The 14,133-nt window shown below is 42.7% G+C and overlaps 1 protein-coding gene across 2 annotated transcripts in view; it reads left to right on the top strand.

Annotated features, from left to right (window-relative positions):
- NAV2 (neuron navigator 2) overlaps positions 1-14,133 on the top strand; it is a 361,092-nt gene that overhangs the window by 279,032 nt on the left and 67,927 nt on the right. For both annotated transcript variants that reach the window (XM_038764952.1, XM_038764951.1), the window contains 3 exons: positions 5,475-5,613; positions 10,932-11,223; positions 12,609-13,311. In XM_038764952.1, coding sequence (XP_038620880.1) covers positions 5,475-5,613; positions 10,932-11,223; positions 12,609-13,311 — 1,134 coding nt within the window. The remainder of the gene's footprint in view (positions 1-5,474; positions 5,614-10,931; positions 11,224-12,608; positions 13,312-14,133) is intronic.

The raw sequence follows: 14,133 nt of genomic DNA, 5'->3' as shown, positions 1-14,133 counted from the left end.
CCCTTTGATGAGGGATAACTCTGATATGGGTCTATTCAGTGTTTGACCTTGATCACTGGCAAGAGAAAAAAATTCAAATTGTGACTTTACAGGACAAAAATTTTAAATACATTATCATGTAATTATAAGTCCTTATTTGACATTACTTTACAAGTCCATAGCAAAAGAATATGACTGACGCAAGTTGTAGTTTCACTGAGTAAATGATGTACAAATGACAAATCGCCCACTTGGTGAACTTCATGGATAAAAGCTGAATTCTAGCATCAAGAAATGTTCAGTTTTCTCTCCCCCGATTGCAATTTATTGAAACTCTTTCTAATCCTACCTTCAACACCTAAACCCCTTTTTTCAATATTTCATCTAGGGTCTTCCAAGAATAGCAGACTTCAGGCAGTGCATGCCACAGGATTAGCAGCATATTTCTTAGAGAAAGTAACAGGAAGTGGTATAGATCAAATAACTGGTGTTGGGAAATTTATTCCACTGTTTGCATGTGGTGTCATATTTTTATTCATTCACATGCAATGTGGTCACCAAAACCAAACATTTGTTATTTTCAAGGCAACAAAAAATAATGATGGTATTTTTAAGTGCTTACTGTGTGCCAAGCACAAAACTAAATGCTGAGAAGTAACAAGATAATCAGGTCAGACACAGACACTATTCCTCACAGGATTCGTAATCTAAGAGGGAGGGAAAACAAATTCATTTTAAAGCCTAGGAAACTGAGTCACATGAAAGTTAAGTGACTTTCCCAAGGTCATGCCAGCAGGCAAGAGGCAAAGGTAGAGAAAGTTACTTTAATTATTCAATCCTATTTTTCAAAATTAAAAATTGAATAGTTGCCCTTTTCAAATGGTGATCTGAACTGAGGGTTGTGTCTCCTCCCCCTCCTTTGGTAATTTCACTTTAGATACAGGGAGTCTTTCTCCACGGTCCCTCTAATTCCTCTGAATGGTCTCTCACTCAGCTAAACTCCATTTTGTCTTTATGGTGGGACTGTTGTGCCTACCTATTGTTTTCTAGCAGGGTTCCAGGTGCATTCTCATTGGATTTGCACAATTCCCTGCTCTGTGTCCTGATTGTCACCCTTTTTACTTGTCTTCTGAAACAGCAGACCTTTTGAACTACTTTGTTGTGTTACAAGCTCAAATTAATTTGCTGTCCCCTGTCCCTATGTCAGTCTCTGGGTTGCTTTACGAGCTTTCATGTTTGCTTTGAATGAAGAAGTTTGCATCTTCCTGAGCTGAATTTCATCCTACCAGGTTCTTTCTTTGTGAGCCCTTTATCCCTGATATTAACATCTCCTGACAAGTTAGAATCACATTCACATTTCATTAACCTGCTGTTAACTTATCCTTTTGTGTCATTAATATGGATGCCACAGACTGCAGAAAATACCATTCTGGTTGAACATTGCATTGAATATACTGTAATATCAAATTACAGTGCCATGGGGCTTTTTTGTGGTGTTTGTCAAGCATTTACTGTGTACCTATCACGGTACTAAGCTCTGAGGTAGATACAAGCTAATCAGGTTGGACACAGTCCATGTCCCATATGGGGCGCTCAGTCAATCCCTATTTTACAGATGAGGTAACTGAGGCACAGAGAAGTTGTGATTTACCCAAGGTCACACAGCAAAGAAGTGGTGGAGCAGGTATTAGAACCCAGGTCCTTCTGAATTCCAGGTCCAAGCTCAATCTACTGCTTCTATGTGTCTGCAAGGATAAGTTGTTTGAAAAATTCAACACATAAATTGATGTTTTGATCATCTATCAGTCTTTCCAATCTCCTCCTTGAATATCATCATCAATCGTATTTATTGAGCGCTTACTGTGTGCAGAGCACTGTGAATATGAAAGGTGGGTTTGAGGATGGAACATTTAAGAGCTTGGGCCTGGGAATCAGAAGGTCATGGGTTCTAATCCCAGCTCTGCCACTTGCCTGCTGTGCGGCCTTAGTCAAATCACTTCACTTTCTCAGTTACCTCATCTGTAAAATGGGGATTAAGAGTGTGAGCCCCATGCAGGGCAGAGACTTTGTCCAACCTGATTTACTTGTATCCACCCCAGCACTTAGTACAGTGCTTGGCACATAGTAAGTGCTTAACAAAAAAACACAATTAGTTCCTCAAGGACCTATACTGAATCCTTGCTTCCCTAAAATATTTAATTAAGATGGTCCTCTTCCAGTCCTGGAATGGGAATTGACTTTAGCTTGGTTTGATGGAGGCTTGAGGACCCTGGGCCTTGTACACTCTGGATATGTGCTTCAGTCAACGGTATAGCTATAGGCATAGCTGTAGCATGTGCCTGGGCTGCATGAAAGAGCCCACTCCCTTCCTCATAGCTGTAGCTATAGGTGAAGCATATAGCTATGCTACATGAAGGAGCCCACTCACTTATGCAGCATCCTTGCATTTGCACTCTTCATTCACCCATCCCTCAGTCCCACAGCACTTAGGTACATATCTGTAATTTATTCATTCATACCATCTCCTTCTCTAATAATAATAATAATGATGGCATTTGTTAAGCACTTACTATGTGCAAAGCACTGTTCTAAGTGCTGGAGGGGATACGAGGTGATCAGGTTATCCCATGTGGGGCTCAGTCTTAATCCTCATTTTACAGATAAGGTAACTGAGGCCCAGAGAAACTAAGTGATTTGCCCAAAGTCACACAGTTAACAAGTGGCAGAGCCAGTATTAGAACCCATGACCTCTGACTCCCAAGCCTATGCTCTTTCCACGGAGCCACGCTGCTTCTCTAGACTGTAAGCTTGTAGTGGGCAGGGAATGTGTCTCCCAACCCTGTTATATTGTACTCTCCCAAGTGCTTAGTACAGTGTTCTACACAGAGTATGGGCTCAATACATATGATTGATTGATGACACCTCTTTCAGGGCTGTGGAGACAGAAAGTTTGCTTTCAGGGAAAGTTTGGTCTCAGCCCTGCTGCAGAATAACACTATGCACCCGAATAGATCAGAGTGTGGGTGTCCTGGAATTATGAGGGAATATACATCCAGGAGCATGGCTATGCAGGGTTTGGGGGTTGCAGACCTCTCGTCTCTCCTTGTCTTCACATGAACTGGAGGGATGACTTTGCCATTTTAAATTGTTCTGTTCTCCTACCCTCACCCAGAGGGAGAAGAAAGACAAACACTGTGCAACTCTTTATCCTCTGCTCAGGATGCTTTCTTCCAGCTGGAGTGCAGCTGTTGGTGATGGGGTGAGAAACTCTCTGGGGTTGTGTCAGTCTCTGGGTGGATCTGAGAGGATCATGTAAGGTTATCTACCTCACTTTCTGCTAAGTATTCGACACTGAAACAGGGAAGAAAACTTGAGTCTTCTTAAGCAGAGAGGTAGTTCTGGCTGAGTCAGCAAGAATACGTTTTACAGTGCTGCCTTTATCCTGGGGGAAGTTGCCTAGTAAAGTACATCAAAAGGATTCCACCCCCCTCTCCCCCCACCTTTCTTTCTCCACAGATGTCTATTCCAAGGGTCTTTTAGAATCCCTCCCAAACTCGTTAGAGGGAGGGTGTCTGGACTGGAAGCTTAGTTTTTCTGTCTCCAGATTGTCATTGGGCTGCCAACTCTGCCATTTTTATGAGGCACAATGCACTTTGCCTTCTATTAAAAATCACTATCCTGGAAATTATGATATATGGGACAACTAGGATAATCTAGGATGATTTTTCCCTCCCTCCTCTTCCTCACTCTCTCCTGTCTCCAACCTAATCTCCATATATGATAGCAATAGTATTTATTAAGTGGTGACTGTGTTTAGATCACTGTACTACAAAGGGGGAAAGAGTACAGGTGGGAGTTATGGTCTCTTTCTCTAGCAGGAACCACAATCTGTATTTGCGTATAGGAGACTTTAATCAGAAAGCCGACTGTAGCATTAATAATACAGTGCCTAGGATTCATATACTCTCTGGAAGAAGCAGATATATATGTATGTATGCATTTCTCAGAGTTTTGAATGGGCAGGTTTTAGTAGCCCCATTTTACAGGTGAGGAATCGAAAGCTCAGAAAGGGAAAGTGACATATCCAGTAGCACATAGTGAGAAAGGGGTAGGACTCTTATCTCTCATGCCATTTAACCTCACTCCTCTCCCACTACAACCCAGCCTGCACAGTTCATTCCTCTCACACTATCTACTCACTGTACCTCGATCTCATCTCTCTCACCATCAACCCCTTGCTCACACCCACTCTCCTCCCCTCCTATATCTCACAGACTCTCCCCATCTTCAAAGTGCTACCAAAATCATATCTCCTTCAAGAAGCCTTCTCTGACTAACTTGTCATCTCCCCACCCTATCACCCTCCCCCCATGTTGTCTGGCACTCACTTTCATACACCCTACCCCTTTGATATTCATCTCCCTTCCACCTTCAGAGCATTTATGCACGAATAAATGTATTTGTGTATACACACATATATACTCTCTTCCACTATGTTGTAAATTCTTTATGGACAGGGATCATGCCTACCAACTGTATTGAACTCTCCCAAGTGCTCTGCACACAATAACGCTCAATAAATTCACTTACATTAATCTCCCAATGGACTCTTGTCAGGCAGCCTGCATGAAAGCACTTTGCCAAGGAAAGTACCTTACTTGAGCCAGTTTTCTTTTCCTCTGTTTTGTCACCAATCACCTTCATACTGTTTTGTGCAGGTTAGTTCTATACTTGCCATTTCTGAATTTAGTTCCAAAGTAGAAAATATCTGGTGAGAGGGTATTGGAAACAAACTTTAAATAATGAACAATTGTCCTACTGCCGGATTGGAAGGGAAAGCCAAGCTATTTGAACAACAGAAGCATTCTTCTGCTGCTTTAAGAAGTTCAGTGGAGTAATCTTGTATGCATTCCTGCCTCCTTTCCATCCTGATTTGGAGCCAATAATACAGTATAACATCGTGTTGATAACAGTGTAGTTAGGACTCCAGTGGGAGTTGATAGATTACAGTAAGTACAGTTTGTAGTCAGTTTTCTTTTCTGCAAAACTCTACTTTGGCCTTGAAACCAGTGACAAAACTTCTGTTGATGCGCTTCCCCATCCAGAAGTACTGTTTCTTCTGAATCACCTTTCAGTTATAGCGTGGGCACGGATTAGTTCTGTTCTGAAACTGGGCAGTGGTTGGTGCTAGATATAAATTTGATCCCCTGAAATTGTGGGGCCAACAGTGGTGAAGGGATATGGGTTTTTCTACCAGTCTCATTATGCTAAGAACTTTGGAGAAGGCAGGTTGACATACCGAATTGCACTCAACCCACGATCCCAAATGAAAATGTTACCTCCCCCAGCAGTCACCAAAGTCCATGACTGCATACGTGGAAAGTTTGGTTTCTGTGGTGTTCTGGATTTTTTTCTGCCTTTTGTGTGGTTTGCTCCCTGCCATGTAGTCAAAGTGCCGCTTTGCCTGAGTAATCAGGGTATGCTTCTCTCTACAGCTGGGATGACAGCAGCTCTGTCAGCAGTGGAATCAGTGACACCATAGACAATCTCAGCACCGATGATATCAACACCAGCTCATCCATTAGCTCCTATGCCAACACGCCTGCTTCGTCACGCAAAAATCTGGATGTGCAGGTAAGAACCCGCTCTTCCCAGTGTGGCGTTCCTGGTCCCTCTCCCCCATCCCTTTAAGTTTTCCATGCTCTTCACCCAGATGGCTCATTGTTAAAGGAGGCCAGGAGAGTGGTATTTGTTAAAGCGCTTACTGTGTGCTAGGCACTGTTCTAAGTGCTGGAGTGGGAAGGATAGCACATTAATGGAGCAATAGCAAAGTCACTGATGCCTTGCCATCTTCCTCATAGGTCACACCAGCCCTAACCAGGACCCTGAGGTTGCCAGTCCCACTCTTGTAACCAATCAGTGGTATTTACTGAATACTTATTGTGGGAAAGTACAATATAATTAATTTGGTAGACACAATCCCTATCCACTAGTAGCCTACATTCTATAGGGGAAGACTGACATTTTCCCGAACTGAGATGTATCAGGAGAAAGACCTGCTTCCTTATCAGTCAATCAATTAACCATATTTATTGAGTGCTTACTATGTTCAGAGTACAGTAATAATAATAATTATGATTTTTTTTAAGTGCTTACTATGTGCCAGGTACTGCATTCCTTCATTCATGTATTCATTCAATCATATTAAGCACTTACTGTGTGCACAGCACTGCATTAAGTGCTTGGGAAAGTACAATATGACAATAAAGAGTGACCTTCCCTGCCTACAACAAGCTCATATACTAGAGGTAGGGAGACAGACATCACTACAAATGAATAAAATTAAAGATATATACATAAGTGCTGTGGGGCAGGGGACCTGGGAAGAGCAAAGGGAACAAATCAGGGCAATGCAGAAGGGAGTGGGAGATGAGGAAAAGTGGGGCTTAGTCTGGGAAGGCCTCTTGGAAGAGATGTGGTTTCAAATAAGTCTTTGAAAGGGAGAAGAGTAATTGTCAGTTTTGAGGAGGGAGGGCGTTCTAGGCCAGAGGCAGGATGTGTGCCAGGGTTCAGCGGGGATGAGACAGGTGAGACTGGTGTACAGTGAGAAGCTTAGCACTAGAGGAGCAAAGTATGAGGGCAGGGTTATAGAAGGAGAGAAGTGAGGTGAGGTAAGAGGGTACAAGGTGATGGAGTATTCTAAAGCCTATGATGAGGCATTTTTGTTTGATATGGTGGTGGATGGGCAACTACCGGAGATTTTCGAGGATGGGGGCTATATATCCTGAACGTTTATGTAGAAAGATGATCCAGGCAGCGGAGTGAAGCATGGACTGGAGTGGGGAGAGACAGGAGGTTGGGAGTTCAGCAAGGAGGCTGATGCAGTAATCCAGGTGGAATAGGATGAGTGATTATATTAATGTGGTAGCCATTTGGATGGAGAGGAAAGGGTAGATTTTACCTGTTGTGAAGGTGAGGCCAACAGGATTTGGTAACAGTTTGAATATGTGGGTTGAATGAGAGAGAAGAGTCCAGGATAATGACTGTGATAAAGGAAGGATGATGGTACCATTTACAGTGATGGGAAAGTCAGGGAGAAGATAGGGTTTGGATGGGAAGGTAAGGAGCTCTGTTTTGGACATGTTGAATTTGAGGTGATGGGAGGACATCCAAGTAGAGATGTTCTAAGCTGAACTAAATGCTGAGGTGGATACAAGCAAATCGGGCTAGACACAGTCCCTTTTCCAACGTGGGGCTCACTGTCTCACTCCATGTTTTACAGATGAGGTAACTGAGGCACAGAGAAGTGAAGTGACTTGCTCAAGGTCACACAGCAGACAAGTGGCAGAGCCAGGATTAAAACCCATGACCTTCTGACTCCCAGGCCTGTGCTCTATCGACTATGCCATACCGCTTCTCTAGGCTCTTGGGAAAATACAATATGACAAAATTAGTAGACCCATTCCAAGTCCATATAATAGCCACGAAACAATCATAAGGTGCCCTCAATTAAAAAAAAATGCATCTAGATCCTTGTCACATGACCGTGGGGTAGGGGAGTTACTCTTTAAAGGTCAGGTTCATTACTTATTTGTTTTATTTATTTATCATTTATTTAATGGTATTTGTTCAGTGCTTACTGTGTGCCACACACTGTACTAAGTGCTGGGGTAGATAAAAAATAATAAGGTTGCACACAGTCCAGGTCCTGTATTAATCCCCATTCTACAGATGAGGAAATTGAAGCAGAAAGAAGTAAAGTGACTTGCCGAAGGTCATATAGGGTCAGACCGATGACTCATTTAGTCCAGAACTCTACCTCCATAGTGGCTGCCAAGAATTCATGGAGGAAGAGTGTAATGGTTGCCTTCCTCAACAATCCTTTCTCATAAATGGGACTATATCTTGTAACATCCCCAATTTTTCCTCTTATAATCACCTTATAAATTACAGATGTATCTAAACACTTCTTGAACCTTGATATTTTCTTTGTCTCCAGGAGACCAGTAGAGGCAGACTGTTAGTACCATTTTAGGGACTGCAAATTGGAATTCTAGAAAAAATTTTAAAACTCAGCAAGGAGACCATTCGTTGATGTGGGGCTGTATATAGGGCCTGGTGTTCCCCTACCTAAAATACGTCTTTTCTGCTTTATCACACTGTGTTGAGATTTTGCACTAACCCTCTTTAAACCGCAATTTTAAAACAACAGCCATGAATTGCTCATTCAATACATTGTGCATCACAGAACATGTGGCACTTTTTAGCTGATATAGGCACATTTCTAGTATGAACTTTCAAGGGAGGGTGGTTTGGGAATATCAAGGCCTTTCTTCCTTTTTATGTCCTCTCATTTCATCCTGGCTGTTCGTGGAAGTTTTTGCTATTTTGAAAAATATTTTTGCTTAAAGAAAAATGCCAATAAAGACCCTACAAAGACAGTTGGACTTTCCACAGAAATGTAAACATTGACTTCCTAATGAAATGATGTCTTTGTAGTGTCTAGGGCTGCCTGTTACCGCCTGCCTTTTCCCCCCTTTTTGGCAGGGTTGTTTTTTTTTTTTTGAGAGACAGTATTATATATACTGCCTGAAGCCTCATGGATATTGCTGACTGAGCACTGTCAGAGAGGCTGGAGTTGTCAAAAATGTCCAGGAAGTTTGTATTTTCTGAGCAACCCATCTGTTACAAATTGCTGCAATATCCTCTAGTTTTCCTTCACTCCTTAGACTGAAAAGTTTTATCTGGGAAAAAAAAAATCCCAACCAAAGAAGTGCCTCCAAATAGTTTTCTTCTTTCCAAGCTGGTTTGGGGAGGAAAGGAATTTAGTGTTATCAGGCTATTGACTCTCTTCAGGAGGCAGTTGGATAAGAGGTACCTCCACAGGGAGAAACTTCAGCAGAGCTTCTCTTTTGTTTACTTGTAAGATTATAGACTAGGGCCCTCTTTGAGACTGCTTTTTGTGCTGGACTGCCTAATGAAAGATGGTACAAATTTCTGCTGTTCTTTGTTCCCTTGCCCTGAAATCCATCCTTGAATCTATGTTAAAGATTTACAGAGTTAACATCTGGGGAGTGTGGAAGTGATAATATATGTCAAGTGCTTGAATTTGTTCATGCCTAGACTTCTATAATGGTTGAAGACTTTGAGCCCTAAGTGGGACAGGAAATATGACCAACCCAATTCTGTGTCTACCTCATTGCAAAGTTAACTGCTTGATACATAGTGAGTGCTTAACAAATTCCACTTTATTATCATTATTATTAATATTGATATTAGTTTCAAACTGGTAAAATTTGAGACTAATTTTCATGGACTAATGCAGCCCTGAATATCTCCTTTTGCTTTTTTTCCATTCTTCTTCCATTCCCCAGTCGCCTTGTACAGTGCTTTGTGCATAGTAAGTGCTTAACAAATACCAAAATTATTATTATTATTGTTGTTATTATCAATGCAGAGCTGGCAAATTCTGACACTTACCTCAAGTAGATTCTAGGAATGGGAGCGGGGTGGGGAGGATAGGCTGAAGTCACATGTTCCAGTGATTCTGCCAGGACTTCAGAGGTCATGCCCACTCTCTTGGCAGGGCCTCTTAAAGATGTCTCAGAGAAAGGGGAAACTCTGTTGGCCTCAAACTACTTCCCCTGGCACATTCATATCAGCTGATCTGGTGAGGGGATCGGGAGAATATTTGTTGCACACACTGGAGAAGTAAGGTGAAGACCATGTTTACTACAGGAGGAAATAAAACTCATTCAATATGTATCACTCCTAAGTACTGCAAGCACATTAATCTTTCATTTTACACTTGGCAGCATTAAGCCAACATGCATATTTTGGCATTACCTTCCTCACCATTGTTGTAGTGCATGCCTCCAATGAGTTTTTTTCACGCAGGAGACTTATTCCCATCCATTCTGCTCACTGGTGCACAATCACAACCGTAATAAAGATTGACATTGCCATACCTTTTCAAGCTGAGCAGCCATCGAGGACATTTGTGCATGCTGAACCTTTTTTTTAATGCTAACAACTATGCAAGACATAGCCCCAGGATTCAGCCAGTTATTTACTGTGCCACTGAGCCAGGAAAACATTTGCAAATACCTGGGCAATAAAGGTGGCAATAGAAAACTCCGGAAGTAGACCTAACAGCAGTTAAGTGGGGTTGTGATAAAGTCCTTGTGGCTATGATCGCCTCCTTGCTTTTGATCTTATGGGGATGAGGGATTTTACATCCCCAGTTTACAGATGGTGCCTGATTTGCTTGTATCCACTCCACTGCTTAGTACGGTGCCTGGCACATAGTAAGTGCTAAACAAATACCACAATTATTATCCAAAGAAATAGCTTGTTAATGAAGCCCCAGCTTAAACTGCACACTTCTGCTTGGATCATTCCTTTCATTCAGTCTCTTAATATTTTGGAAATAGTGTTTGGGGATTCATTTCCTTTCAGCTTTCAGCTCTGATTCTTATGCCCATTAGAATGAAACTAGCAGTGCCTTCATCTATCACTCTGTGTAGAAAACTGCATCATTATTCTCTATCGAGAGATCTAATTGCCAGGCAAGTGCTAGAGAAGCCGCCAGAACAAAGGGAAACCTAGTCACGCTGGCTGTGGATCACAGGGAAAGGAAGCCCATGGATTGATTTCAAGGATGGGGACTCAGATCTGCTACAAACCTGTTAATTGAATGGACGCCTATCCTTGTCATACTATCCTGTTTTTAAGGGAGAACCCTGAAGTCGATCTAATGCTTCAGATTCATTTTCTCCTTTGCTTTCTCAAAGGAAAGTGCATGGATTTTTAGCAAAGACTATTTCAGTATCAACAGTCATTTATTTTTTCCCTTAGCCAGCTGGGATTGTTGGGATTTTTGAGCCCCCACCACCGGGTGGAGATCACTGATGGGATTTGAGAAGATGTACTCAGATTGTGTCTTTCTTTAGACCGATGCTGAAAAGCACTCCCAGGTAGAGCGGAATTCCCTTTGGTCGGGTGATGACATCAAGAAATCAGACGGCGGCTCGGACAGCGGAATAAAGATGGAGCCTGGGTCCAAGTGGAGACGTAATCCCTCGGACGTTTCCGATGAGTCTGACAAAAGCACGTCGGGCCGGAAGAATACAGTCATTTCCCTAACGGGTTCATGGCGGCGTGGCATGACTGCTCAGGTGGGCATCACCACCCCAAGAACCAAGCCTTCCACAACCTCAGGAACACTGAAGACTCCGGGGACAGGTGAGGAAAGCTTTGAATATTCTCTCCACAGTCAAGAATATCTGTCTTTAAGTGTAACATTTTTAGAAGGTTTGAAGTTATATCCTAATTTGGGTTCCTGAGGCTAATTATAGTCCTCATAATAGGTTTACAAAGGGTCTCTGCTTCCTTTGGTCTTCCTGGCTTTAAACAAAGTTGGAACACCTGAAGCTTTCCTGGTATTGGTTTATTGCACTATCACAAAACTGGGCTTCTCCGGTTAAATTAATTGGTCTTCTCCCTGTAGAATGTAAGCTTGTTGTGGGCAGGGAATGTTTCTACCAACTCTGGTTATTGTTGTATATCAGTATAACAATGCTGTACTCTCCCAAGAGCTTAGTACAGTGCTCTGCACACAGTAAATGCTCCATAAGTACTATTGATTTACTGATAGATTGAACTTGATGTTGTTGTGTTTACTAATGATGGTCCACTACATCAGAAATAATTTTATGACTAATATAGAAAGACTGTATAGAAAAGCACAGTTCATTGACAGAACTATCCTCTCTACAAGAGGGCTAGTGAGTTCACTTTCATTTAGTACAATGGGAAGGATTCATAAAAAAATGCACTTGCTTTCCAAATCTAAATTTCAGTGACCTGGTAGATCTTTGGTATTTTAGAGGTGTTTCTGTTTTCTTACACATAGTAGAGACCCCAGTAAATGCTAGTGTGTCTTCCACTCCCAATATTTAAAGAAGCCAGGTACTGGGTAGCACAGCATGCTTTACAATTTCCCAAGGGCAATCCTAGCCAAGTTAATTGAATGGGAGAGGATGTGTGCTTGGCATCTGTGGTAATTTCCCAAGTAGTAATAGTAAGTAATAGCATTTATTGAGCACCCACTTAGTGCTGCGATGCACTGTACTAGGTGTTTGAGGAATACAGTATGAAGAAGTACCAGCACTTCCCAAGCACTTAGTACAGTGCCTTGCACACAATAATAATTGTGGTATATGTTAAGTGCCTACTATGTACCAAGCACTGCACTAAGCCCTGGGGTAGGTACAAGGTAACCCCACATGGGGCTTACAGTCTTAATCCCCATTTAACAGATGAGGAAACTGAGGCACAGAGAAGTGAAGTGACTTGCCCAAGGTCACACAGCCGACATATGGTGGAGTCAGGATTAGAGCCCAGGTCCTTATGACTCCCATGCCTGTGCTCTATCTACTAAGTCATGCTGCTTCTCTAAAACACAACTGGTGTTCAATGAATGTGGGTTCATCAGTGATAGTCTTCTAAGAAACCTGATTAGACCTGCCAAAGCACGGTCCATCTGTCAGAAGATATTCCTATGCATTTGCCTAGCTTTTTTGACCTGACTGATGTCCGAGGCTTATAAACATTCTTTTCTTCCATAGGGAAAACGGATGATGCCAAGGTATCTGAGAAAGGCAGACTTTCTCCTAAAGGCACCCACGTTAAACGTTCTCCCTCAGATGCGGGGCGGAGCAGCGGGGATGAATCCAAAAAGCCACCATCCAACAACTCCAGGGTGACTGCAGCTAATACCAACACCTTTGGGTTCAAGAAGCAGAGTGGGTCTACAGTGGGCCTGACTATGATCACAGCCAGCGGGGCAGCCATCACTAGTAGGTCAGCCACTCTGGGCAAGATTCCCAAGTCATCCGGACTCATGGGTCGGTCCACCGGGCGGAAGACAAGCATCGATGGGTCTCCAAACCCAGACGATGGTTACCTGGCAATGAGTGCCCGCACAAACCTGCAGTACAGGAGTTTACCTAGACCCAGTAAGTCCAGTAGCCGGAACGGGGCTGGCAACAGGTCTAGCACCAGTAGTATAGATTCCAACATCAGCAGCAAGTCAGCCGGTTTACCTGGCCCTAAACTGAGAGAACCTTCCAAGACGGCTCTTGGCAGCTCTTTGCCAGGATTGGTCAACCAGACTGATAAAGAAAAAGGAATCTCATCTGACAATGAGAGCGTGGCTTCCTGTAACTCCGTTAAAGTGAACCCAGCAGCCCAGGCTGTTTCCAGTATAGCTCAGGCGACTCACCAGCAAGGAACCAAGTACCCTGATGTGGCATCCCCAACTCTACGCAGGTACATAAGCCTATTACTCTCTAAGTATATATGTGATACTAGTGGCTGAGTGGATGGGACTCTTCTCTTTGCAAAACTTTTTGGGTTTTTTCCCCCCCCCAGCAAAGTTCTTTGGTATTTAAACCTCATTCCTCAGTAAGGATGGTGAATGGCTAATGATGTGGGGGGATGTGAGAGGGGGAGAAGGGTGCACAAGAATTTTACCACTGTGGACCTCCAGCAAAACCACTGAAAATGTTTTATCACTTTCCTTCCCCTAATTGGCAACCAATAGATTTTTAATTTTAAGAGCCAGACAGGAAATCACCAGACCAGGATGTATGCTCAGCCAAAACTTCTTTATTCAGCGGTGCTTGGGCACAGAATTGGGAGGTTTTAAACCTATGTAGTACTGTGGGAGAGTTGCCAAAAAGAGGTGTGAAATGATCACCCAGACCAATATTTTTGTCTCTGCCTGCTCTCTTTACTCCATAGTACATAAGTTACATGAATCCTGGTTTTAATCAAGGTGTCATTGTAGGTCTAGTTAGTTTTTCTCGCTACTGATTTTGCCAAGTTTTTCATATAGTAATTGTGCCCTTAAATAGGCAAGATTTAGAGCTCTTGAGCTCAAGGATTTCTATGGGGAAGAAATTGATTTCCTTTGATTTATTATAAAGCCATTTTGTTATACGAATTCTGCAGAGAGTCAGTGTTGCCACAGACCTCACCCTTGCACTCGCAAGACTTCCATTACCTTATCCTGTTTTCTCTAAAGTCTTTTGGAAAGAGACCCATAAGTCCTTCATTTGAGTGGCATGATACCTGTCTCTTTATCAGAAC

The sequence above is a fragment of the Tachyglossus aculeatus genome, chromosome 22 (genome assembly GCF_015852505.1).
Source record: "Tachyglossus aculeatus isolate mTacAcu1 chromosome 22, mTacAcu1.pri, whole genome shotgun sequence".
In the NCBI taxonomy this organism is placed as follows: domain Eukaryota; kingdom Metazoa; phylum Chordata; class Mammalia; order Monotremata; family Tachyglossidae; genus Tachyglossus; species Tachyglossus aculeatus.
Note: the sequence above shows the minus strand (reverse complement) of the source record. Positions and strands in the feature narration are given on the sequence as shown.